The following is a 27218-nucleotide window of genomic DNA, read 5'->3' on the forward strand; positions in this document are numbered from 1 at the left end:
CTCATTTTGACATCTTACCTGGATTAAGTAGAATCTAGTCTTAGAAGCCTTTTTCTTAACTTCATTAATCTATTTAGTCGCAGGGCATAATGGACAAGAAAGTGAGTCCTGTTCAGTGTTAACACATTCTGCCTCCTTGGAAACAGCCAAAGATGCAGGTCAGTAGCAGCAGCTTCCAGGATGAAAGATTGATGATAAGAAAGAAGTTTCTCTTTTTATCCTCATTAAAACATGGATGCTGGATTCTTTCTGGGTTAAGCATTTTCAATCTGTATTATTTAAAGTTATTGTTTCAAATTTTATTACAAACCATGGTCCTAGTATTTTATTTAAAATATCTTTCTTTCTGTAAAGAACAAGTGTGTCATATTTAGCTTTTGATATAAAAAATTACCATCATATAGAGAATAGTTAAAATGAAAGGTTAGTAAAGGAAGCTATCACAAGGGGAGATTTTGCAAAAGGGTGGTGTCTTGGTTCGTTTTGTGCGTCTGTAACAATACCTGAGACTGGGTAATTTATAACAAACAGAAATTTATTTGGCTTAGTCGTAGAGACTAGGAAATTCAAGGTCAAACGACTGCCATCTGATGAGGGACTTCTTGCTGTGTCCTCCCATGGCAAAGGTGGAGGCAGAAGGGAAAGAGAGCGTGTGGGGAAAAGAGGGAGCCAGACTTGCTTTTATAACCAAACACACTCCTGAGATAATGAGATTGATCTTTTCATGAGGGCAGAGACTTCGCCTAAGCACCTCATTAGGCCCCACCTCCCAATACTGTTGTAAGTTTTAAACACATAACTTTGGGTGATGCATTGAAACTATTGAAGGTGATAACCAGTTAACATTCTTTTTAGGAGAGGAACAAAAATTGTGAACTGCAACTGTGACACCAAGGCTGAACATAAGGATAAATTTGTCCTTGAAGAATGGGGAATTTTGTGGGCTACTTTCTGAAAGCAGGTTTTTTTTTTTTTGAGAGATCTCAAACTAATGGTTTCTAGATTTAATGTACACAGGAATCTTCTGGGGATCTTACAAAAACTGCAGATTTCATCAGAGATTTCTGTTCAGCAGGTCTGAGTTATTACTGTTTATATTCAGGAATCTTTACTTTTATAAGCTCCCTAAGTTGTGATGTATGTGGTTTGTGGCTAATATTTTGGAACAAACTACTCTAGATAGTTTTCCTGGGTAGTGTGATGTTCAGGATATATGGAGGCAGAAGGATAGTCTGATGAGCCTTACTTAACTTTTGAGTCAACCTCAGAGGCAGGGTGTGGGAATTCACTCAGGGTGGTGGCAAAAATGTTAAGGGAAAAATAGTAGAGAAAGTTTATAGAATATAGTCTCAAACCCTTTTGGAAGGCCTAAGGGTTTTTTCATAGTTTCAGTAGAAGTTTCATTTGAAGACAGCCTAAATCCCCCTTACATTTAGTTAATAAGTAAAGCAAGTAGCTAGGGTATTTGGAGGAGTTTACCTAACTACTGCAACTTGTTTCTCATATAGTCTTAGAATTAACCTTTGAGCCAGATGGCCCTCTCGGGGGAGGTTGACTAGGGATATTATCCACTAATGATGTTTGCTTTGGGCATTGGAACCTGCCCTGTAATCTTTCTCTACAAATGTGTTGACTTAAAGCCTCTGTTATTAAATCTATACTGAATAATGGGGAGAGGGTGAACTAGTGAGCGTCATGTAGCTGTGATCCCTTTCTGTGAGTGACTCATGACACCTCAGCCCACTTGTTCACTGTATTCTTTGTCTAAGTGCATTTATTTATCTGTCATGTAGCTGAAGTCTATGGGACAGACCTCAGCAGGTGGTGGTCCCAATGTGATGCCCAACGTGGGGCGACCCCACTAGCAGGGTTCTCTAGAAATAAACTACTTACATTTTTCAAAGATAGCAGAATATTTGAAAAGATTTCAAGGGATTTCTAAATGTTTTAGGAATATACATTTAATCATATTTTCCTAGTGGAGCTGTATTTCTGCATCGATTTAGCATCAACCTAACAAATGCTTTTTAATCTTTTCCACTGTAGACATAGGATAACAATCATAGCTACTAAATGAATAGTGATAATGATGAAATAAGGCAGTTATGCCAAACAGGACAATGCCTTGCATATTATAAAGCAGGAATTGCCCAACTTTTTCTGTAATGGTTGAGAATGTAAACAGTTTAGCTTTGGGGGGCACACAGGTTCTGCTGTGACTACTCAGTTCTACAATTGTAGCTTGAAAGCAACCACAGAAAATAAATGAATGAGTGTGGCTCTGTGCCATTATAAAATTTTATTTACAAAAACAGGTGGTAAGCTAGATTTGGCCCATAAGCAGTAGTAATTCACTGACCCTTGCTATAAAGACATGATAAATTTTATTAGTATTATTAATACAGTGGCTTACAAATAATGTTTAATAATTACCAAAGCAATACATTTTTTTAAACTAAGAACTAAGTGTATACCTCATTTACACTTATTTTAAATTAAATTTGCTCATGGGAACAATGGAAAAAAAAATCTTGCCTGTAAATCCTGGTGTAACTTAATTGGATTTTAAAGAAAAAGTTTCAACTACAGAGACTGACATTCCATAGTTCTACATCCCTGAGGGAGAAATTCAGGCCAAAATGAAGAACAATGTTTACAAAGGCTTGGTAGAAATAAGAAGAGAAATGTGCTGAAATCTTCAACATCTCTGACCTTTGTTCTCTCTTTGAAGTGCTTGGTTTGGGCTTGTAACAGAGCTTCTCTTCCAAAGCACAGTTCATGGAAAGAGCCTCATCTTAATATGAGCTCCCAAAAGTTCATCTGAGCATTACTGATGTTTCCTAAGTCTATCCTCTCACTTTTTCTCTAGTAGTTTTGAGTGATTCCCACTGAGCAAATGAAACATGGTGGTCTTCTATCCGCTCTACCTGGTAACAACGTTCTCACATCTTGAGAACGTTGTTACCAGGTAGAGCGGATAGAAGACCATCAAAAACATTGTTCAGGAATTTTAAATATTTACCCACAATTTAAATTGTCCAATAATTTAAACCATAGGCTGCTTTTCATGCTGTGTAAATCTACTATTTTTCCATACAACTCCCCTATATCAGGGTTGGCAGCACTATTTACATGAGACGGTATTATTTTATTTTACTTTTTGGCAACTTTGATGAACTGAGGGAAACGTGGAATGGCAAAGAAATTTCATGACATAATTTTGGTTTTGTACATAGACCTAATTCTGCTAATTTTCTACAATTCCCCCTCACTTGTTCTACCTAATTCTAAAATTTATAATTAGAAGATGAATTTAATATTTTTTTCTTTTAGTCTTTTTTTTAAGAGGTAGTGACTGACAAGATAATAAATCCCAAAGCGTTACACTGACTAGGACCACTGAAGTTGGCAAAAAAAGTCTACCACAACAGCAAGAAGGCCCAGGATTTTCAAAAGAATGGAAACTGGGAAATTAGATGAATTCTTGAGGGACCGAGTCTTTAGCGGCTTCAGTATCCTTTGTTTCTGGGTGAAAATAGCACTCCTGGCTCCTTCCCATTGCCCAGGCCCCGCCAGGCGATACTGATAGGAGTTGCAGGGTCCGAAATAGAGTCTCACAGCCAGTTTAGGATCTTTGAACAAGAGAGAGCAGAAATCTGGCTTTGCACCTATCTCTAAGGCGAGCTCGTCCAAGTAGTCAACATAATTAGTCTGCAACGTCTGGCTCTGGCTTTTTCCAAACCTTAGTGAAGAAAGTAAAAAGGGAATATTCACAAAATGTTCTAAGTTATCTAGAATATTAGGTATTCAAAACTGCTGAAGGAATGAAGGAATGAGTGAATACATGAATGAGTTTTGAATGAATCTCTGGTGGGAAGTATGAGTTTATTGCACCAGGAGGTGCATATCCCAGATTGAGAATAGGCCCTCAAATAAAGAGCCATGGATTCTTGGACGCTCTAGAAATGTGACAAGATTGATAACCATTATTTGGCATTTTTTTAAGCAGTGGCAAATCTCCAGGCAAGAACGTAGGAGCCAGGATGGCTGCAGGGATTCATGAGATAATGCATATGAAGGCATAGCTTGGTGTCTTGCTCAGAGGAGAGGCTTAATATTTGCTTGTTAAATTACTAAAGTATCTGGCAGTCTGGATGGCATATAGTAGATACTCAATAAATGTTAGATAAATTTGAATTTGAACATGAGATAATTTCTTACCCCGATGTAAGCCCCAAATCAACTTTCCAAGGGTGCTCAATCACTGTTGAACCCCATTACACCTCATTGCAAAGTACAAATTCTTGAACCTTCACACCAACTCCTTCCTAACTTATTTTGATGGGGATACTCTGGCTAACTTTTCATAGATATTCAGGCTACTATCACCACCACTGTCTCATCCCATTCCCTCTCTAACCACAGAGTGTAGGTGGCTTGAGAAGTTATGGAATCTGACATGGCCATCATATAAAACTGGAATGAAATTAAGCCAAGGAGAAATGCTCTTATTTGGTACAATTCTTATCTTTAAGTATTTGGCTCTTAACCTAGTATGTATAAGAATCGCCTAGGAAGAAGATAAAAACGCACATTTTTAGCCTCTGATTTAATCATCTGGGCTATAGCTCAGAAATGTGCATTTTATCAGGCAGCTAGGTGGTTCTTGTAAGTAGTTAGATCACTGTACTTCGAGAAACACTGCTCCATGTAAAGAATTAAAAAAAATTCTTACAGGTCAATTCTTTTTTCATTCCTTTTGATCATGTCCATCACCATAGTTCTTTCTGAGGGCAGGCTACACAAACCTAAGGAATAAAAGGTTGGTTTGAATAGTAAGTTTGAGTCAATATCATTACTTTATCTAGTTGTTAATAACTTAAGATTAAACTCTGGCCATTGAACCCTGTCATGCCAGTCAGGGCTTCTGTGCTGTTGAACTTCAGGGGGTGCCACTCCCATAGCACTCTATGTGACACTGTCCAGGGAGCACAGTCTACAGCGGGACTGTGAGATGGAGAGGGCCAAAAGAAGAGGCTGGAAAAGGGGAGTGTGTCTGGGAGCCTGGCAGCCATGTCTAGTGGTTTGGCTCTATCCTCAAGGTGACAGGAGGCTGTGGAGGAATTTTCTGCATGAGATGAAAAGACCAGACTTATGTTTTGGAACGATCTGTCTGGCTACTGAATTTAGGAAAATGGACTCCAGGGATGCAAGACCAAACTTGGGGAGACCAGTAAAGAGGCCGTTGACATAAACCTGCTGAGAGATGAGAGTAGGGCAGTAGAGATAAAGAAAGATTGATGCAAGAGTTATTATTGTGTGCTCATGACTCCGTTGCCTGCCCACAAGTGTACCCTGCGCTTTGAATGTGTTGAAATGTGGTCGAGTCCCCTTACTTAGAGTCATCAGACATCTCATATTTAAGTAGTCTAAACCTGAGCTCCTCACTGAAGCCCTTTTGTCCAGACTTGCATCATCTTCTGCACACCCCCTCTTTATTCACAGCACCACTGTCCACCCAGTTTCCAGTGCCAGAGATCTGTAAGTCCTCTTTGCTTCCTCTCGATTTCTCTGACTTTCCCAGATTGAACCAATCATGACATCCTGCTGATTTTTCCTTAATGATTTCTCATATTTATGGCTTCCTTTCCACTTTGTATCTCTGCCCTGGCCCAATATGCATCATATTTTAGCATAGGTAAATGTAGCCTTCTCTTTCATCCTCGAGGCTATAGTCTTTCCCCACTTTCAACTCTGTATTCCACACTACTGCTGAAACAATCTATCTAAAGTGTAAATCTGCTAATGCCTATTTTTTGCTTCATTGGTGCTCCTGGCTGAAGAGTTTTCTAAAATCAGATTCCAGATTCTCCAGCCAGTCTTACTTAATCAGGGTCCCTAAGGATTCATCAGATGACTTTCATGTGTAGCCATATTTGGGAAGAATGGATCTATATTTTATAACGTAAGCTCCATAGCATGTCTTAAGAATTCCTGTGTCCCGTCTCCTTCTTCTCCAAGAGTAATCTCTCATCAATCTCTGTCGCATAGGTCATGCTGTAGGAATGTAAAATAACATGTGCCTTTCCATATGCATCATTGCCTCTATGCTTTTGTTCAGGCAATCCCCTTTTCTGCCCCTGAGAAAATGCAGTTATCAGGAAGTTTTCCTTTATCATGTGCCCTCCCCTTGTTCTACTGTGATAAGTGCCTTTTCTCTCCTTCCCTGAGCGCTCTGTATATTAATCAAAGCATGTGTCATATTATGTTGAAATGATCTGTTTAAATTTCTCTCTGTCCCACCAGTTCCCAGCACAGGGCTAGGTACTGAGTAAACTTTTGCTGAACAGAATTGAACCCTGGAGGCAGGGAAATAACACCCTTCTGAGGAGTATGAAGTGCTACACAGACACTCAGAAAGAAACTTTTCAATAATTTTATAACTTGTAGGGATTTGTGAGGTTGAGCTGCTCAGGTATTAGGAGTTAAATTGATTTGCACATATGCTGAGGAATTTTTAAACACCACATAGGTAAAACCAGGAGACATAGATGTTTTTCTTAAACTTACCTCTCATGATTCAAAGAAAAGTTAATATGTACTTAGCTTTATGCTAGTTGAAATTCTCTTGACTGTCTAATATTTTAAAGGGATGATTGCAGATATTTATTATTACTAAATTCCTGTATTTGTTACTCTTTGAATTCTCCACTAACATTTTAGAACGTTAATCTTGTGGGAGCAGCCAAGGTTGTCAAATGTTTTCTTGGCAACCTTCTTATCCCGGGTAACCTTCTTATCATTATTGAGCAAACTTCAACAGATCTGAAACCCTTAGCCACTCACCTGCCCACACACTTACCTTTGAAAACTCGTGTCACCCAACGAGCTTGAAGTTCAGCAGTTGGGAAAATGGAACCTAGGGGCTGGATGAGACCAATGCATGCAAGGGTTGACTTCTCCAGGTGAGCGGGGAATATGTATTTATACAGTGAGACCATATTATTTTCTACTTTAACAAGTGAATCTTCAAGGAAGGGAAAAGAGAAAGTATATCCCGTTGCAAAAACAATGACATCAATGTTCTCCTCCACTGTTCCATCATCAAAGATGGCAGAAGTTTCCATGAGCTCTTTCACTGTAGATTTCACCTTGATGGCTCCATGGAGTAGACGACTTGGGAGATCATCATTTAGTACAGGTTCCTTCATAACGTATCTGAGGCATACAGAAGAAAAACATACAGAAGGATCATTTGCTGAGGAATCTTGAACCCTCTTGACATTTTTGTGTTATGGCTCTGAACGTAAAAGGGCTTTTAAAATATCTGTAAAACTCTAAATTGGTTGTCTGTGCCAATCCTTATTTTCTGACTTAAATGTCACAAATATCTCCCTTCAACAAATAAGGGAAACATGGAGGCAATGTGAGTGAAAGAGATTTTAAAGATGGAAGTCTCCCCAAGAGCTGAGACAAAATGCCTGTGCCAATGGTCAATCCCAGAGTATTATGGTGGTTACTATACCATTTCTGTTTCTAACCTTTTTCATGCTATCTAGCTTTTATTATTTTGCTGTTTATTTAACCCTTATTTGATCATAAGTAAGAAAAAATTAGCTAAATTTCCACTAGTTCTGAAATCTTTGAAGGGATCAATGTGAAAATTAATGTACAAAATTAGGTTTGGTGATATTTGTCAATCCCAAATATCCATGGAGTCCTGTTAGAAAGAGCATGGATGTTGATGCAAAGTCCACTTACATATATATATTTTTAGATTTGAGAACATTTTCTTTTTCTTTTTTTAATAGACAACACATGGCACTTATGTCAGATCTTAGAATATGGTAGTTACATGGCAGGCATTTGTTAAAAGATTCTAAAGCTCTTTTGTTTTTTAAGGGAAGAAGCCTGTAACAACTAAAGCAAAAGAAGCATTCATAACATTTGCTTGTGCTTAAATCACTGACATATAACTTTGACATCAACAGATATTTGTGTTTTAGCAAAGAAAAAGGAATGTGTTTTCAAAGGTTGCCCAAGGGAAGAACCTTCATGGTATAGGGTTAGCAAAGCATAAATTATTAGATGGAGAATTACATGTTTCCCTCTGCACCCCTCTGAAAGGAGGTCATAGTCTCTTGAAGCAGTCTTCTCCAATGTTAGATAACTCTGGGCATTAGAAAATTTTTCCCTAGTTTTGCTTTCTGGAGCAGCTTATAACAGTTCTGCTTCATCTTCTTAAGTAATTTTTAAAGGTATACAGAACAAATTTGGAATCCAAACTCCAGGACCCATAAGGTTCTCATACTGTTGGGTTGTAGTTTGAACTACTGTATTGGCAATTTGGATCTTTGTTAAGGGAGGCACCTTCAGACAACCTTGCTCACCAAGTATGTCATTAAAAAAAGCAAAATAACTCTACTTGTTTTGAGGCTCAAGGCCGTAATTTTCATGGTTGAACCACCGATTCATCTGTTGTTCTATCATCCATTTTACAACTGTTCGTGGAAGTACATTGCGGAGCATTGAACGAAACCGGGTGTGGAACACCGAGTCCCAAGGATAGCCATCTTCAGAGATACGGCTCATGACCCAGGTGCCATGCCTGGTGCTGATAAAAACCTGGAAAGCAAAAAGAAATGCAGTTTAAATTAGGGCATTGTCCCATTTAGGAGGAATCTACTATGAAGGTAATGTATCACATATGTAGCCCCAGAATTTACAGAGGTTCTGTTTTAAAGGTGATTGACCTCAAACGTAAAGTAGCTCCTGAATAGGGGTACCCAGTGGCATTTACACTGATAGAGGAAGACTGCAACGAAGTCTTGAGAACTTCGTGGAGACATGAGAAAGTCTTTGGGCTCATTCTGATGATAAAATCCACAAGTCTTTCCCATGTTTACAGTTGTGATTTGCTCCTTAAGAGAATGTTCCTTCCTCCCTCCTCTCATGTTTTCCACCCACCTGTTTCTTCTATAGTGCAGGTACAATGATAATCTTTAGAAATGTACAATTATAGCCTAGTGACTACACAAGTATAAATGTTTGCATCTGAATATACCTGGATGGAGAATAACAAGGGAAATAATCTTCCTTCCATACTTAAGAGACCTTTATTATTTGTGTGTGTGTGTGTGTGTGTGTGTGTGTGTGAGAGAGAGAGAGAGAGAGAGAGAGACAGGGTCTTGCTCTGTCACTCAGGCTGGACTGCAGTTGTGCAGTTATGGCTCATTGCAGTCTCGACCTCCAAGGTTCAAGTGATCCCCCAACCTCAGCCTCAAACAGGTACCACCACGTCTGGCTAATTTAAACAATGTTTTTGTAGAGACAGGGTCTCACTGTGTTGCCCAGGTCAGTCTCGAATTTATGGGCTTAAGCAACCCTCCCGCCTCAGCCTTGCAAAGTGCTGGGATTATAGGCATGAGCCACAGAGCCTGTTATATATTTTAAAAGTTGAAAGCTCTGAATTTATACTGTGATTCTCTTTCTCTTAAAGCGCACATCTGAATCCCCTTTCAGAGGTATTGTTTACCTTGTTTACTAAGATTTCCCTTGTTTCCCAAATGTACATTTAATCTCTTTTCAAATGTGTATTTTGCTGTGCTTACTGTTACTCCCTCATTGTCCAATGCATATTTGAACTGCTTCTTAAATTTTTACCTACCATCCAGTGAGCTTTTGTTTAAGGCTGTACTTGATAAGCACATAAGATTCACCTGTAAGGAAACCAATTTACTTAAGAGATTTTAATACAGACTGATTGGGTTTGAATACCAATCCCACTACTGTGGGGGGAATTATTTCAAGCTATGTTGCCATGGGTGAATTATTTCAATCTCTCCGTGCCTCATTTCTCTTTCTGTAATATGGGGATATTAACAGTACCTATCTCATGGCATTCTTGTCTAGATTAAATGAGGTGGTACATATAAAGTACTTTAAATATTGCCTGGCAAGTGATAAGTACTTCTAGCTGTTATTTTGTAAACTTAGGCTGGAAGAGAGGGGTTTCACACAGTGCCTCATATCTGGAGTGAATCAGAATTTGGAGACAAATTTTGTGGGGATGGCCTTAAATTTTTAGCTTGTGAGGTAGCACCTGCACCAAGCATTCCTGTATTGCTGGTCTGTGTGTGGTATATACCTATGTTTTGAATTTCTCTTACTGTTGCTTTTAGGCTGACTTGGCATTATTTTGATTATATATTAGATACTAAAATATTTCCATTAGTGTCTCTTTCTGTTACTTACTGTCCCCGCCTCTTCCTCAAGATGAAACCATGTTTCAAATGAAATGCTCGGCCTGTTTAATTTTCTTTCTGTTGTGACCGTCCCTATTGCAGGGGTATGTAAACTGCCTATTCACACTAGGTACAACAGTGAGAGAAACATGAGGATTTAGGTTCAGGCTGCTTTCTCTGAGGCATATGCTTTAGGTCAAAGGCCAGAGATTTGTTTTTTGGTCAGAAGTATGTAAATGACTGATATGGTTTGGTTCTGTGTCTTCACCCACATCTCACCCTGAATTGTAATAATCCCCCCACGTGTCAAGAGCGGGACCAGGTGGAGACAATTCAATCACAGGTGAGGTTTCCACCATGCTGTTCTCGTGAGTAAGTTCTCACGAGGTCTGATGGATTTATAAGGGGTTTCCCCTTCGCTCTCATTCTCTCTCCTGCCACCCTCGTAAGGAGGTGTCTTCCGCCACGATTGTTAGTTTCCTGAGGCTTCCCCAGCCATGACAAACTGTGAGTCAATTAAACCTCTTTTTTTTTTTTTTATAAATTACTCAGTCCTGGGTATTTCTTCGTAGCAGCTTGAGAATGGACTAATACAATATGCAGCACCATCCAATATGATCTCAAGTGGTGCTTCTGGACTGTGGTAGAGGGTGCTGTATCCTTATGAAGGTGAATTTCTTTTGACAATGCGGTGTACGCTCAGAATTTTGGTGAGTTCAGGTTGTAATTTCAAGTTTTACAAATGCACCTAGTTCAATTTCTAGCATATATGTCTCCTGTAAAGTCTTTGGTAAGCCTTTCCACAGAAGGCTTGATAGTACATTACTCTGTGTAAAAGGTTTTTATCATAGTTATAGATTTATGTTGTTGCTCTAATAAATATTGAAGAGATTAGTGCAGGTGAATGATTATAATCCTTGGAAACGTATGATTATAACATTAAATTTAGGAGGAATCTACTATGTAGGTGATGTATCACATACATACCCCCAGAATTTACTAAGGCTCTGTTTTAAAGATGATTGACTTCAAAGTGAAGTACCTCCTAAAAACGGGGCACCTGGTGGCATTTACACTAATAGAGGAAGACTGCAACAAAGTCTTTTGCATTTGGTGCAAAAGATTGTTTAAGGAGCTGTAAGGCATGCAGATAGAGCCAAGGTAGTTTCTTAATATTGAATCTGACACTGTAAGACTTTCTGTAGGACAAGACCTATACAGGGGACTGATTCTTGCAATCTAAGATTTGATATCTTTGGAATGAAGAGATGTAAGTTCTAAGTCAATATCACTGGTCTGACAACATGTAGGAGTCTAGGATGGATCTTCACTTGGCTGACTGCTACATCAGCTCCTCACATATTGCCCCACTACACACTGTTCCTAAGGCTTTGCAGGAGTTCCCAGCATGAACACCTGGTGCTGAGACAGAGTCTCGCTAGAGCCTGGTACTCTCACTTTCTGGCTCTGCTCTGCTCCAAGCTATCACAGTTCCTGCCTCCTCACTTGTTCTTCACATTGAGGTGATAAATGAAAGGGGTTTATTTTCACAAAAAGTGAAGACTTATTGGGTCTAGTAAATCTTTCTGTTCTGCTCTGTTCTTAGGCTGGCACTGACTAACACTGACTGATAGATGACTCTGACGGGGCCCAATGTAACCCCTTCATTAACCTGATGGGCAGGTGTCATGTTTGCTTATCACTTTTGCTACTGGGTATCTAGAGTCCTGAAAGTGTAAGACTTGGGATGGAAAAGATTTGCTGGTTGTGCACATGGCCATGGTAAGCCCCGGGTGGCCAGAGATATCAGGCTGAAAGAGCTAGTGTAAGAGTGATTGGGTATCTGTTTCAGACCTTGTTGGTGGTGGGGGGGGGATGTTTTGGGAGAGGACCTTTAGCCATTTTCCCTTCTTAGCCTAGGTCTGTCCTTGCAGAAGTTTATTTTTTTCTATTCCTGACTGCCACTGTCAGCAGCAGCATCGTGTAATGTTTGACTCTTTGGCAGCTCAGCTGGTGTCATTCCTGAGCAGGTGCAAGATGACTGTGGTTAGAAGGCCTCGGGAAGCACCTAAATATCTGTGATTTTAGTTGGGAGAGCCACTATCTATTTAATCTTTCTTTTCATAATATTTGGGTAACTGAGAATTCTCTATGTTTCAAATATAATTCAAATATGCACTAAATTTCTAAAAGCCACCCTCCAGAATATGAACAGATGAACTTCTCATTAAGCACCCAGGGAGAAACCAGGCCTCTTAGCTGGGTGTAGTGGTGGTGGTGCATGCCTGTAATCCTAGCACTTTGGGAGGCTGAGGCAGGGAGATTGCTTGAGTTTAAGAGTTTGAGACCAGCCTGGGCAATTTGGTGAGACCCCACTGCTACAAAAAAACACAAAAATTAGCTGGGTGTGGTGTGGCAAGTGCCTGTAGTCCCAGCTACTCAGGAGGCTGAGTTGAGAGGATCGCTGGAACCCAGCAGGTCGAGGCTGCAGTAAGTCATGTTCACGCCAATGTACTCAGTAACAAAGGCCTCTTGTATGGAAAATCATCTGGTCAAAACTTCCCACTTCAAAAATGAGGGAACCATCACCCAGAGAAGTGAAATGAATTACTCTAGGATACATGGCTGGTTAGTGACAGAGCTAGGAGATAAACTGGTTTCTTGACTTCGGGATTTTCTATGATGCCACAATGGGTCACCAACCAACTAGTTAATGAGGATTGGAGCCGTGATTATGTGGCTGGGGTTCTCCAGTATGGCACTCCCACGGTCTCCCCTCCAGGTACATGGTAAGCAGAGAGCATCGCACCTGAGCAGACTTCTTACTCAGCTCAACAGCAATATCTGAGCCCGAGTTTCCCGTTCCAATCACCAGGATGCGTTTCCCCTCAAATCCGTCTGGATGTTTGTATTGGCGGCTATGGAAATATTGGCCTTTGAATCTCTCAATACCTTCAGGGGGAAGAAGAGAGGTCTGTGAACTCCCCAGCAACTATGTCAAGCTAATTTCACTAAAATTTCATTGCCAGCTTTTCCTTGCTGGAGTCCATTTGTTTTGCCTCTTCTCTATAGGAGTAAAGCACATGTGGGGGCCTGTAATCCCAGCACTTTGGGAGGCCTAGGCGGGTTGATTGAGCCCAGGAGTTTGAGACCAGCCTGAATAGCAGACAGAAACCCTGTCTCTACAAAAAATACAAAAATTACCTGGGCATGGTGGCACATGCCTGTGGTCTCAGCTACTTAGGTGGTTGAGGTGGGAAGATTGCTTGAGCTTGGGAAGTAAAGAATGCAGCAAGCCCTGACTGTGTCACTACATCCTAGTCTGGGTGACAGAGTAAGACTCTGTCTCCACACCAAAAAAAAGAAAAAAGAAAAAACAGGACCAAAGGGGTTGATTTTAATTTCAGAGGCTGCAGCTTGTAGCTTTTATCTATCAGAGACAAACAAATGGTGATGAATACAGCAGGACAAAATACTGGCTTCTAGCTACCCATTATACTATATTGGATTATATAATGACACTGTAACATCCACATTGGGCTGGGCATGGTGGCTTACACCTGTAATCCCAGCACTTTGGTAGGCCGAGGCAGGCGGGTCAACTGAGGTCAGGAGGCTGCGGTGAGCTGAGATTGTGCCACTGCACTCCAGCCTGGGTGACAGATTGTTTAAAAAAAAAAAATCACTTATCAGATACTCTTAAATATTTCTTAAGCACATTATGAAGTGCTATTATTGTAATTGTGTAATAGAATACTATTAAGCAATCTTATTTTCCAAAAGTAAACAAAAACTAGGACAAAACGAGGCACATAGGAGTTGGTTTCCGTGTTGTACTAAGTCAGTGATTTGCTGGTGGTTAATCACAGACAAGCTTCTCTGTGTCCTTTCCTAGTTACTACTTTTACACTTCTCGAAAACACATGACTTTATAAAGTATTTGCCATTGATGGTGGGGTTGCTTGAAAAAATCTTTAGATTATTGGTTCTCAAAGTGTGGTCACATGGTCGGCATCTGCATTGCCTGGTGTTAGAAATGCACATTTTCAGCCTCATGCCAGACCTACTGTCTTAGATTGTCTTCTATTGCTTTTAACAAAATATCTGAAACTGAATATTTTTTAGGGGAAGGAAGTTATTTTGGTGCACAGTTGTAGTGGCTGAGAAGTCAAGGTTGAGGGGCTGTATCTGCTGAGAGCCTTCTTGCTGGTGTGGACTCTCTGAAGAGTCCCAGGGCAGCACAGGGTATGGCATGGTGAGGGAGGCACTCACGCTAACATGTTAACTCAGGTCTCTATCCTTTTCTTATAAAGCCACCAATTCCACTCCTGTGATAACTCAGTAATCCAACTCATTAATCCACAAATAGGTTAATCCATTCATGAGGGCAGAGCCCTTATGACTCAGTCACCTCTTAAAGGTCCCACCTCTTCATACTGCCCCATTGGAGATTAATCTCAACAGGAGTTTTGGACAGGACATTCAAGCCATAGCACCTATTGAATCAGAAATAAGGAGGGTGGGGCCTAGCAATCTGTGCTTGGAAGAGCCCTCCAGGTGATTCTATTTGGGAACAGTTGCTTTAGATGAGCTGGTCTCAATCCTGACTATATATTAAAATCACTTGAGCAAACTTTCATTGACCTAACCCTACTCCCTAGTGTTTGAATCTTTGGGGGTAGGTCCCCAGGCATCAGGGCTTTAGAAGCTCCCCAGGTGATTCTAATGTGAGGCCTGGACTATGAACCACTACATTAGATGTTTTCCTGAGGAAGGAAGTGTGTTCTCTGAGGAAAGACTTGGGTGGACCAGAACAGGTGGATGCAGGGTTCTATTCCTGCACTTCTCTCTATCACTAACTTGCAGAAGCATTTCTTTCTAGGAGCTCTCTCCTTGTCAGTGAGCTTGGACCTTTGGAAAAGGCTCAGTGTTTGGCAGGATAGAAAAAGGCCAATGTAGGCACGTGGCTAAAAGGGCCTCTCCAACAGAGAACCAGTTTGATGTGAATTCTCTAAAATTCTGCCGAGCACTTAGTGACTTCCAAGGAAATTAGCTCTGAGAGCTATGTGTGATGAAACTCGGGTCAATAGAAACAAAGATGGTGTTTGGTGTTTGGTGTCTGTCATCTTTCTAGCTCTATCTCAATCTTCTTGAGCCCAGTTATGCCTAGTTGCAGCAATGAATCCTGTCTGTCAATTCAAACTACATATAAAGTACCTGGAAACCTATTCCAAAAAGCAGGGAATCCCAGTGGGTCTCACCTGGAAATGACTTCAGTGGGATATGAGGTAGAACATGGTGGCCACTGCAAACCATAACTGCATCAAAGACAGCACTGTGCTCCTTGCCATTGCTCTGAGTGACAACCTTCCATTGGCCAGAGGATGAGAAATCTGGACATTTTCTCACACTAAGGACAGTTGTCTTGAAGAAACACAGAGAAGACATCATTGAGAATTATTCCAGGATAACATGGGCCAAGTGTGTCCTTCTCATTGGCGCTTCGTGCAAGAGGCCCAACTCAGCATTGGGACCAGTCTGTTAAGGGTGTTGAATACTGAGTAAGGACTTGAGAGAGAAAAGAAAAACAAGTTCTTGTGAAAGCTGTCAGAATCCAGATGGAGTCACTAATGTTAAGAAACCCGAAAAACAGAAGTGGGAAAGGCCAGAAAGAGAGGGTTCTCATGGCATGTGGCTGATAACAAAAAAGGCTACAAAAACCTTGCACAAAGACCATCATAATCTTACATAAAAACAACTTCTACAGGAACATCTGCCCAGTAACTGTCCAGTCTCGGACTGGCATCATCTTTTTTATTGCTTTTTATATTATTTATATAATTATTTCAAAACAATTATGTAATTGTATTTTTTTGCCCTTTAAAAACCTTTGTCTTCCTTTAACTCCCTGAATACACACATAGTTTACCATGGCATGCACATTCTCATTTCAATGCTCTGTTACCAAATATCTTGTGAAGAGCCTCTCTCTGTTTGCTATTTAGGTTGATAGTATGAACAAGGAAACAAACCAATAATTCAATTGATCATGAAATTAGCATATGCCAGGAACCTTTTGTGTAGCCACCTCTGTGTGGACTTTGTATGAGAGAGGATATTTCTTTTTTTTTTTTTTTTTTTTTTGAGAGGGGGTTTCGCTCTTTTTTCCCAGGCTGGGGTGCAATGGCGCAATCTCGGCTCACCGCAACCTCCGCCTCCTGGGTTCAGGCAATTCTCCTGCCTCAGCCTCCTGAGTAGCTGGGATTACAGGCACGTGCCACCATGCCCAGCTAATTTTTGGTACTTTTAGTAGAGACGGGGTTTCACCTTGTTGACCAGGATGGTCTTGATCTCTTGACCTCGTGATCCACCCGCCTCGGCCTCCCAAAGTGCTGGGATTACAGGCTTGAGCCACCGCGCCCGGCCACGAGAGAGGATATTTCACATAAAGCACTTTGCAGAGTGCCTGACACATGGTTGACATTCCACCGAATGTTTTTAATGTTTATTCTTTTTAAAACAGAGTACATCATGTGAGCAGGGCAGTTCATGATCTCATTTAAATGAAATAATTTATTGGCTCATTGATTTTTTTTTTTTTTTTAAATTAAATGTAGCTCAGTAGAGGTCTGTTAATTTCTAAATTGTACATAAATGCTGGATTAAGAAACAATGTCAAGTGGAAGCAAAGTTCATTATGTAGAAGAATGCCATGCTTCTCTTTTTCGAGTATTTTAGTCTTTTATATATTTCAAATTTTCAGATATTTTTCAAAATGCTGGGTTGGTAATTTATAAAGCTGTCTTATTTTAAAAATGTATATGGAATATTAGTAGAAATCTTGTGGGAGGGCTTTAAATATCTGGGCAATTTTCAGCTGAGAGAAAAGATTTCAGATTGTAGTTCGCAGTAGTATATTAACTGAATTGCTGTAGATTCCTGCTATTCAAAATGTGATTTGAGGACCTGGATCTTTAGTATCACCTGGGACCTTGTCAGAAATGCAGAATTTCAGACCTTACCCCATACCCATTAAATCAGAACCTACATTTTTAACAAGATCTCCAGGTGATTCATGTGCATATTAAAGTTTGAGAAGACTGATGTAGATTACATTGACAATCATAAATAACAGGGCTTGTTACAGTTTGCCTGCTTCTTGAGTTGAACCCTAGTACCTATGACTTACACGAACTCAGAGACCAGTAAACAGAAATGAGTCTTCCCAACCCCTCTTCTCTCTCCAAGAAACAAGAGTAGCAGTAATACAATAACGAAGAGAAATGACTCCATTGCAACTCTAACATGATCTTTAAAAGAGTGGAATATAAGTTATATATCATAAGAGGGCAATATATTTGTTAAATAGTTTGATAGCTAAGTGCACAAAGCTACAAAATCTTCTGGTATAAAGAATCTGTTATTCACAAGTTAGATATACTAGGAATTGGAGAAAAACTACATTAGGTAGAACTGCACACCTTAATGGCATTTATAAATACAAATTTTCAGGAAAATTTGCCATTATAAGTTAATATTATATAAGCCTAGTATTAGAATTACTAAGAAAATGAGATATATTAAAAATAAGCCTCACTAACAGTTACTTAACCAGAAGCGTTATTTATTTATTTTGAGACAGGGTCTCCCACTGTTGCCTAGGCTGGAGTGCAGTGGCACAATCACCAGTTACTGTAGTTTGACCCCCAGGCTCAAGTGATCCTCCCTCCTCAGTCTCTTGAGTAGCTGGGACTACAGGTGTGTGTCAACATGCTTGGTTAATCTTTTAAAAATTTTTTGTACAGACAGATTTTCACTGTATTGCCCAGGTTGGTCTCAAACTCCTGGGTTCAAGTGATTCTCCTGCCTCAGCCTCCCAAAGTGCTGGGATTACAAACATGAATCACCACACCTGGCCTAGAAATGTGATTTATATTTTATTTTCTAAGCACAGTAACTATTTCTCAAAGTATAGACTATTGATGAAAATTCAACATGCTTAATGAAAATATTATTTTTGTTTGTTTGTTTTTGAGGAAGCACAGGAAAAGGTAATTCCAAGTGTATTTCAAAATGATCTGGCCATCTTGAGGTTGCTACAGATTGCATTCAGGAAAAAATTATAAGCAAAAATACTTTCCACAGCCTTCTGGTATGAACAGAGCAGGGGGTTTATTTAGTCATGTCTAAGAAATCCCATTTCTATGGAGAAGTTAAGAAAACAAAACAGCTATTTAATTTTGATGTATACCTTTTCAAAGACAGGCATATTTAATGGTAACAGATGTTAGTTTAAATGAAGCTTTGGGGCTGAGTGCGGTGGTTCACACTTGTAATCCCAGCACTTTGAGAGGCCGAGGTGGGTGGATCACTTGAGGTCAGGAGTTCTAGACCAGCCTGGCCAAAATGGTGAAACCCTGTCTCTACCAAAAGTACAAAAATGAACCAGACATGGTAGTGTGTGCCTGTAGTGCCAGCTACTCAGGAGGCCGGAGAGGGAGGAGAATTGCTTGAGCCAAGGAGGCAGAGGTTGCAGTGAGCCAAGATCATGCCACCACATCCAGCCTTGGCAACAGAGCGAGACTCTGTCTTGGAAAAGAAAAAAAAAAAGTTTTGGCATCAATATCATTATTCAAACCTTTAATTTTAACAGATGATTTTCCTCTTCAGTTAATGTATATAATCTATAATAAGAGTAATAACACTACTTTTTGGGTTTTATATCAGGCATTTATATTTCAACAAATACTTAGAATGGGATACTTTATTCATAATTGCTTTCATTATCAGAGTAACTTTTCTATTTAAATATGAGCTAAACTAATGTAGAGGAACCCATTTCCCCAAAAATACAATACCTGGAACTGAATATATTTTAACAGATCAAATTTTGTGGCAAACATCCTGAAATATTCCAGAAGTTTAGAATTATGCAGGAAGTTTGGAAAATCTTCAGGCATTGGAAAGTCACTGAAACAGGACATTTCTTTGCTGGTGTTGGTAATGACAGATTGATAGATACTTGCTCGGCCATCTTCCACATTCTCCTAAAGGATCAAATAAAATAATTAGTGATAATTACTCATTCAAAAGATTGTTTTGGTTTTCTATTCTTCCGACATCTAACCCCTGGGTGATGTGATTGTCTTTTGTTGTGTGGTGTGACAACAACATTTAGGTGATGAGTGTAGTCTACGTGTTCCATCATTCTGTGGTGATATCTGTTGCCTGTTTGTGATGCTCACTGCAAGGGTTGGGGGTGATATTGGCAATGGTGAGGTTGGGGGCAGGGACAATTATTTTGGCACGTTGCAAAATATTAGCATCCTAGGTCCCAACGTATTTAATGCCAGAATTTGTGACAACTGGCTTACTTCCTTAATTCCCTTTGGGGAGGCTGCACACACCCTCTGCCTCTTTAGAAACCAATAAACCTTGGGACACTGGGCAGAGAGTACAATAGAGAATTTCAGTATTATAAAATGAGTACTTTTGGAGGAAGGGAGTTTGTACATTTTGATTTGAATCCCTTTACACAAATCAACCTTTGTTAAGTGATAAAGGTGAGTAACACTGATACAATCAAATCTTAAACTTGCCTCGGCCTCCTGAGTAGCTGGGACTACAGGCATACACCACCCTGCCTGGTTCACTTTTGTATTTTTGGTAGAGACGGGGTTTCACCATTTTGGCCAGGCTGGTCTCTAACTCTTGACCTCGAGTGATCCACCTCCCTCAGCCTCCCAAAGTGCTGGGATCATAGGCACGAGGCACTATGTCTGGCCCCTCTATTTTTCCGTTTATTCATTTATTGTTTTGTTTACCCATGCCTACTATAGTACATTTTCCATGAGTAGTGTGTTTATGCTGCTCTAGAATCAATATTTTTTATTTATTTATTTTTTTGAGACAGGGTCTCACTCCAGTTGCCCAAGCTGGAGTGCAAGGGCACAATCTCAGCTCACTGCAGTCTCAACCTCCTGGGCGTAGGTATATACCACCACACCCTACTTTTTTTTTTGTATTTTTAGTGGAGATGGGGTTTTGCCATGTTGCCCAGGCTGGTCTTGAACTTCTGGACTCAAGCAATTGGTTCGCCTCAGCCTCCCAAAGTGCTGAGATTACAGACATGAGTCACTGAGCCTAGTCAGAATCAAGGTTTAAATGGTAACTTTGTTATAATTTCAAGTGGCTTGATAAAAGCTAATCAGGTTAAGGTATGCTAGCTTTCTAGGTAGAATTTAGTATGGTGTTATTGTTAACTATGCATATTAAGATCCAAAGAGAGGGTTGCACTAGAATACAAAAGGGTTTCTGTCTCATATATAAGGATGTAATGATCTGAATTCTGGATAAACAAATCATGGTACGGTATTTTTATTTTCAAACACAGGCTTCAAATTGCATAATACTAAAGTCAAACTGATCTGTAAGCTATTTCTGGATGTTTTAGCATAATTGAATGTAATGTCATTGGCAAGACAATGAGTTTCTTAATCAAGTTTTCAAAATGGGAAATATGAAGCAAAAAAAAATATTTTTTTCTCAAGACCATATAGTTTTTGTTAGTTTGTTTGTTTGTTTGAGATAGGGTCTCACTCTGTGACCCAGGCTGGAATGCAGTGGTATGATTATGCCTCATGGCAGGTTCAACTTCCTGAGCTCAAGTGATCTTCCCACCTCAACCTCCCAAGTAGCTGGGACTACAGCTGTGTGTCACTAGACCTAGCTAATTTTTTGTATTTTTTTGTAGAGATGAAGTCTCACCATGTTGCTCAGGCAGGTCTAAAACTTCTGAGCTCAAGGATCTATCCACCTTGACCCCCCAAAGTCCTGGGATTACTGGCATGAGCCACTGCACCTGGCCTCAAGACCAAATAATTTTATGAGTAGTATAGAGTAGAAATAAATAGGAGGGTTCTGGAGTCAGACCGACTGGGCTGATGTCCTAATTCTGCCACCTTTAATGGCTTTGTGACCATAAGCAAGTTACATAGATCAGTTTCCTCATTTTTGTCTGTAAATTGGGGCTCCTTAATAACTTAAACATGAAGCAATTGTTTCAAGGCTTTAATGAGCATGAATAAAGTACTTAGCAGAATGCCTGGCTCAAAATACATGCTTAAGAATATTTATCTCTTTTCTACTACTATCAGCCACTAGAGTTAAATTTACTAAGCTAGCCGTAGTTTTGAATCAGTTAAACTAAGACTGTTATACTACAGTAAAAAATGTTTGTTTTTAAAAGACCCAACAATTTGGCTTTAAAATGTGGTTAGCTCCTTTGTCAGGTCAATTTTAAGGGAATTTTGAGTGATGAGAAGAACTAGTTCTGATGTCTGAGGCCCTACAGTAATCTTAAGGCCAGGGCAAAACTTGCCTTTGGGAGTTTTGTTGTTGTTGTTGTTGTTGTTTAGAATCATTATTATTATACTTTAAGTTCTGGGGTACATGTGCAGATTGTGCAGGTTTGTTACATAGGTATACATGTGCAATGGAGCTGGTTTGCTGCATCCACAGCCCCGTCATCCACATTAGGTATTTCTCCTAATGATATCCCTCCCCAATCCTCCACCCGCTGCTATTCCTCCCCTAGCCCCCCAACCCCAGGCCTGAATATATGATGTTCCCATCCCTGTGTTCGTGTGTTCTCACAGTTGAGCAGCCATTGGGAGGTTTTACTTCTGTAGTTGGTCAGCAAACAATAGTGACCGCACAGTTCTTTTTCTGAAGATCAAATGATAATCTTTAATTGCTGGCTTAATTGGTAAGTAGCAGCTAAAAAAAAAATCCTTGTCTTTATATGTGCTTCTTTCTACATTTAGTTTGCTGAAGTAGATGTCTATGTATTTATGATCCTTTGTTCATGGGCTGAATTAAAGTTTATGTTTGACTTCATGACAATAAAAGGATTGAAAAAACTAAACTAAGTTTAAAGAAGAGTAAAAGGGTAATATTTAATCTACTCAAGGAAGCAAATTTATAAAGAAGAAACAGATTCACTTATAAATGTAAATTACAAAAACTTATAAATTTTCCTTTGTGAAGCATCATTATATTGACCCCTACCCATCAATATTTTGCTTTCATTGGTAGTTACTATAAGCAGTTGGAAATAATACAATTGCCTTGCTTTAAAAATATTTTGTGATTTTATAATTTCAGTCTTTCAGACGGACCTTACATCTATCTGCTCCATTACTTGAACTGAATATGATTGGAACTCTTCTCACTTTATTGTCCTACAATTAGAGGCAAAATTGCAATTCCCAAATGCCAGTCAGTGGGCCAGCTGTGTTAGGAGAAGGGCCCAGATGTGTGGTGGTACAAGTCTGTAATCCCTACTACTCAGGAGACTGAGGTAGGAGAATCATTTGAAGCTGGGGGTGGAGGTTGCAGTGAGTCGAGATTGCACCACTGCCCTCCAGCCTGGGTGACAGAGCGACACTCCATGTTAAAAAAAAAAAAAAAAAAAAAAAAAAAAAAAAAAAAAAAAAAGAAGGGCCCAGATTTCTATTTTAAAAGTGTTTCCTAGCTGCTGCTGCAGCACCATGAACTTTGTGAACCACATCTCTGTTAGAATATTGCTGTCTTCTGTCATCTTTCCATTAGGCTGGTGTCTCCTTTAATCACTGGCCTTGATCAGTGATAGAGCCCCCTAATTAAGCTCCCTGGCTCAGGTATTTTCCACTTTTTCTGCTGCTTTCAGGGTACAGGGTATATACTTATTGGCAATATGTTTGGAATATTGGATCTTGGGGGAGCTGCATTTTAAGAGAGAAAGTGATATTTCAGATTGAACTTAAAGGAAGAAAACCAACATAGAGATATGTCTAGTGCGTATTACGTGAAAATTAAAATAACTAAATATACACCTGGAAAAGGAGGAGATCCAGATGTTAAAAGAAAACAAAAACAAAAAAATGTACATGGTAACTCCCTTGTGAATACAAGGTATTAGGAACAATAAAGGAAGCAGAGAAGTTTAGTGGCTGAAAGAAGATCGTGCTTTCCTCTATCAATACTTCAGCAAGGTTATGAAGTGTGAGAGCTCTGAAATTGTAAACCCTCATTTTTTTCCCCCACCACCTATGTTCCCCTGGCAAATTATTTATCTGAAACCTATTTCTTCTTAAGATGTAAATAAAGATAATAATACGTGCTTTCTAGCAGTTTTTTTGAAGAAAAGTGAGGTGATGGTCACCAAGTGCTTCCCATTGCTGGAAACAGAGCCAAACGTGTATGCTAATTACCTAGCTGGCCCATGGTCCATATGTGCCACTAGGGGGTACTGGAGAGTTTGGAAGAATTCTGTATTGTCTAGGTTGGGCACAGGATAAGAATTCTTTATTTATTAACTCGTCACCATCAAATGTGTTACATAATCTCAGAAGGGTTTGTGTAAATATAACAATTCATAAATAACCCATTATAAAAATTGCTTCTGATGGTAGAGTCATGGAGAGGCAAAGTTTCCCAGGGAAGAGCAGGGACTCCCAGCATCCTTCTTGGAAACTCCTAGCCACCTGGAAATCAGGACCCTCACATAGCCCTAGTGCAGACAGCCTATGAAAATTTTCTGCTTTTATGTTTCACTCTGCAGGGAGATTCTTTGGACTCTTTGACTCTGCTGAGTGGAGACAATAGTTTACATTCTTCTGTTGAATATATTTATAAGAAAAATTTGAAATGTGATAGATACTGTTACAAGTTCCACAGTTATATAGTTAACATTTAATATTCAATAAAGCCTAATTAATCAGGTTTTAATCCAGTTTTTCTAGCGAATAGGAAGGTATTTCTAATCTGAAATTTTAGTTACTAGCAATAGGATAGTTGGAGAAATATTTTGCTGCAGAAAATACCTTCCTAGAATTAATCAAATCATATTATTGACAGACTAGTCAAACTGACTCTCATCTCTTTTGCTATCTGTGGGATGTGAGTATGCAAGGATTTTGGGATACTGGTGGAGGGAGGTTGTGGAGCCAATCTCCTGCATATACCAGGGAACAACTGTAATTTCTACATTTCTTCTTAGATTAAGAATCTATCTGGCAGCAAAACAAAACAAAACAAAAAACACAAAAACCCCAACTGAAATCTACATGTGAACCTAGAGTGGACGAAATATCTTTGGTTAAGACAGGAATGACTACCATATTATATGGCCATCCCAGGAAAAGCTAAAATGATGTTAATCACCAGATTTTAATAAGAAATGAATGTGATTTAAGCTGTTTTCCTTTTTGCAAGGCTACCTGTCTTACAGAAAGATCAATTTCTTCCTTCTCTATTATTAACTGAGTGTGTTTAGATAGTTGAATGATCAGATTTTTAAATTAGGTGTTTGTGTGAAAATTACCAAGCTTGTCTTAGGATTCATTCGAGATGTTTATTAAAACCCCCCAGAAGATTGAGTCAGTAGGTGTGGGTTGGGGCCCATGAATCAGCATTGTGTGTGTGTGGGGGGTGGGAGGCAGGTTTGTTTAACCAAAGGAATCAATATCTTTAAAAAAACTCTCCATAGCTGGGCATGGTAGCCTGGGTGACAGAGCAAGACCCTGCCTCAAAAAAATAAAAAGAAAGTAAAACCCTCCAGGTGTGGTTTATGGTGATATGTACTTGAGAAACTTAATGTTAAATGATAAAAAAGATCCCTGTTGGCATGAGATTCAATTTGAACTGCCAAAGCACAGGTCCTGGATCACCTCGCCATCCTCCCAACTAGTCAGCCTGCAGTGAGAGCCCTTTGCATGAGTTTGCTTTTCTTTTCTTTACTTTTTTTTTTTGAGATGGAGTTTCACTCTCGTTACCCAGGCTGGAGTGCAATGGCATGATCTCAGCTCACTGCAACCTCTGCCTCCTGAGTTCAAGCAATTCTCCTGCCTGAGTTTGCTTTTCATGTATTCAAACCTTTTGCTCCCATCTGGAATATTCTCATGTGTTTTAGTGTCTCAGTTAGAGATGCCTGATAAATAATTCTAAAGTCATTGCTTTTGGGTTCTAAACTTAAACTTTTGTAAGTTAGGGCATGGTTATAAATCAGGGCTCCTCTGTTTAGAAGTCATAGAGGCCCCGGCTTGAATGCCAGTTCCTCCCGTCGTGTGGCCCTTGCCATCTCACTTAACTCCCTTTCAGTTTGCACATCTATAAAATATATGGCTGTTGTTAGCAGCTAACATTTATTGAACTCTGTTTTGAGTCTGGAACTTATCTATGTTCTTTATGTAAATTGTCTCCCTTAATCTTCAAAATAGCACTGTGAGATAATTGCACTTTCTTGTTAATATATCCATTTATAACTGAGTAAACTGAAATACAGGATGTAAATAACTTGCTCAAGGTCTCACAGTTAGAAGGGGTAAGCTGCTACCTATTCAGAGGTTGTGGGAAGGAATAATTATAAATCCTTATAGCTATCTATCTATGCAACTTTCTAATTTTTATACAAATTGTGAAGGACAGTGATATGGTTTGGCTCTGTGTCTCCATCCAAATCTCATCTGAAACTGTAGTTCCCACTATCCCCACGTCATGGGAAGGACCTGGTGGGAGGTAATTGAATCAAGGGGGGAGTTACCCTCAAGATATTGAGTTCTCATGAGATCTGATGGTTTTAAAAGGGGCTTTTCCCCTTTTGCTCAGCACTGTTCTTTTCCCCCTTTGCTGAGTCTCTCTCCTGCTGCCATGATTGTAAGTTTCCTGAGTCCTCCCCAGCCATGTGGAACTGTGAGTCAGTTAAACCTCTTTCCTTTGTAAATCACCTGGTCTCAGGTGTTTCTTCAAAGGAACATGAGGACGAATGAATATGGACAACTAGCATTATCAATATTTGATTTCATTAATAAAATGAATTTAATTAAACATTTAACAAAGAGTTTTACAGCAGTTATACTAGAATGTCATTGATAAATCTTAGTAAACAAACATGGTTCATTTGTCAGAGAAAAAATAGTAATAAGAGGAGGGTCTCTAAAGAAGCATTTGGTTCAATAATTGAAACAGAAGTGATACCTTGAAAAGAATCCCTGTTCTATTTTGTAAAATGTTTTCTAATAGTAGTATATTAAAGAATGACAAAAGAATGGGCTGTAAGACAATTGCTGAATCCAAAAGAGATTTTTTACATGCCTGAGTTGGCTACCTGAGTTGGGTTAGTATTGACCTGGGGAGAGATGCCAGCCTATGACTTTAGTTCCCACATGGCCACATCAATAAATAGAAATAAAATTTCATCAAAATTGTTTAATAAATTTCTCAATATGGCCCATTAGTAACTATGATTCACCCTGAAATAACAACACAACCTGTTCAAGACCCAAGAAAACCTCACTTACTTTGTACCTCCACACTCCTCCAATATCTTCAGTTCTCTCAAAGCAAGTGGGCTCAAGTCCCTCATCCACACAGCACTTCAGAGAAATCAGGCCACTGACCCCAGCTCCAATCACAGCTACCTTCTTTGCCATCAGCTCCTGTCAAGGAGTTGATCAATAGACATTACTTAACTGGGACAACTGGTAAGAGAATCCTTATGATATGGTTAGGTAGTTGGCTTTAAACATTGTCACAGTGGTAATTTAATAAGCAGCACTATTGAATAAAGTACCAGTCAAAAATCCTGCTATTTTCTTGCCTTTGTAAAAAGCTGAGTTGTCTTATGGACTTTGTTGCAAACCTTGCTTACATCTTGCCTTAACATTTAAAAGCGACCCATTCGATAAAGCCAAACTATGTAGTAACATACTAGGGATGTGAGCCAAATTTCCAGTTAGAGTTATGAGCTTTTCCTTTTCAGTTTCTTTCCCCAGCGATCATCCTTACCTTTGTTTTTGCCTTTTGGCACGGTCTCTTTGACAGAATAGTTTTCTCCTTTGGTTGTGTGCTGGGAGGCAGTTGGAAGTGTTTTTAAGAGTTGGAGGTGGCTGTGAGAAATGGGAGGAGCTCCCTACTCCTCCAGCATTCTTCCAG

General features: G+C 39.5%; 1 protein-coding gene across 2 annotated transcripts; it reads right to left on the reverse strand.

The window, feature by feature from the left end:
- Positions 1-3127: 3127 nt before the first annotated feature.
- On the reverse strand, positions 3128-27218 carry FMO2 (flavin containing dimethylaniline monoxygenase 2). Of its 2 annotated transcripts, XM_032291401.1 has the most exons (9): positions 27072-27218; positions 26585-26722; positions 19103-19291; positions 15506-15668; positions 13054-13196; positions 8426-8625; positions 6863-7218; positions 4736-4808; positions 3128-3742 (listed from the first exon to the last, which is right to left on the reverse strand). In XM_032291401.1, exons 2-9 carry the CDS (start codon positions 26714-26716, stop codon positions 3391-3393), a joined length of 1608 nt encoding a protein of 535 aa, XP_032147292.1. In that variant the 5' UTR covers positions 26717-26722; positions 27072-27218; the 3' UTR covers positions 3128-3390. The 2 variants fall into 2 exon arrangements, with proteins under 2 accessions (XP_032147292.1, XP_032147293.1); XM_032291402.1 differs by lacking the exons at positions 13054-13196; positions 26585-26722; positions 27072-27218 and having other exon boundaries at positions 3346-3742.

Source organism: Sapajus apella, unplaced genomic scaffold (genome assembly GCF_009761245.1).
Source record: "Sapajus apella isolate SASKATOON/1434 unplaced genomic scaffold, GSC_monkey_1.0 scaffold25, whole genome shotgun sequence".
Taxonomy (NCBI): domain Eukaryota; kingdom Metazoa; phylum Chordata; class Mammalia; order Primates; family Cebidae; genus Sapajus; species Sapajus apella.

Excerpts from the sequence above, each read along its gene's own strand:
- FMO2 (XM_032291401.1), bottom strand. The coding sequence starts at position 26,716 with ATGGCAAAGAAGGTAGCTGTGATTGGAGCTGGGGTCAGTGGCCTGATT. Across the intron at positions 7,219-8,425 it reads GGCCTTGAGCCTCAAAACAA|ATACGTTATGAAGGAACCTG; the intron begins GTAGAGTTATTT and ends TGTATGCCTCAG. Across the intron at positions 4,809-6,862 it reads GGTGACACGAGTTTTCAAAG|GTTTGTGTAGCCTGCCCTCA; the intron begins GTAAGTGTGTGG and ends TTTATTCCTTAG.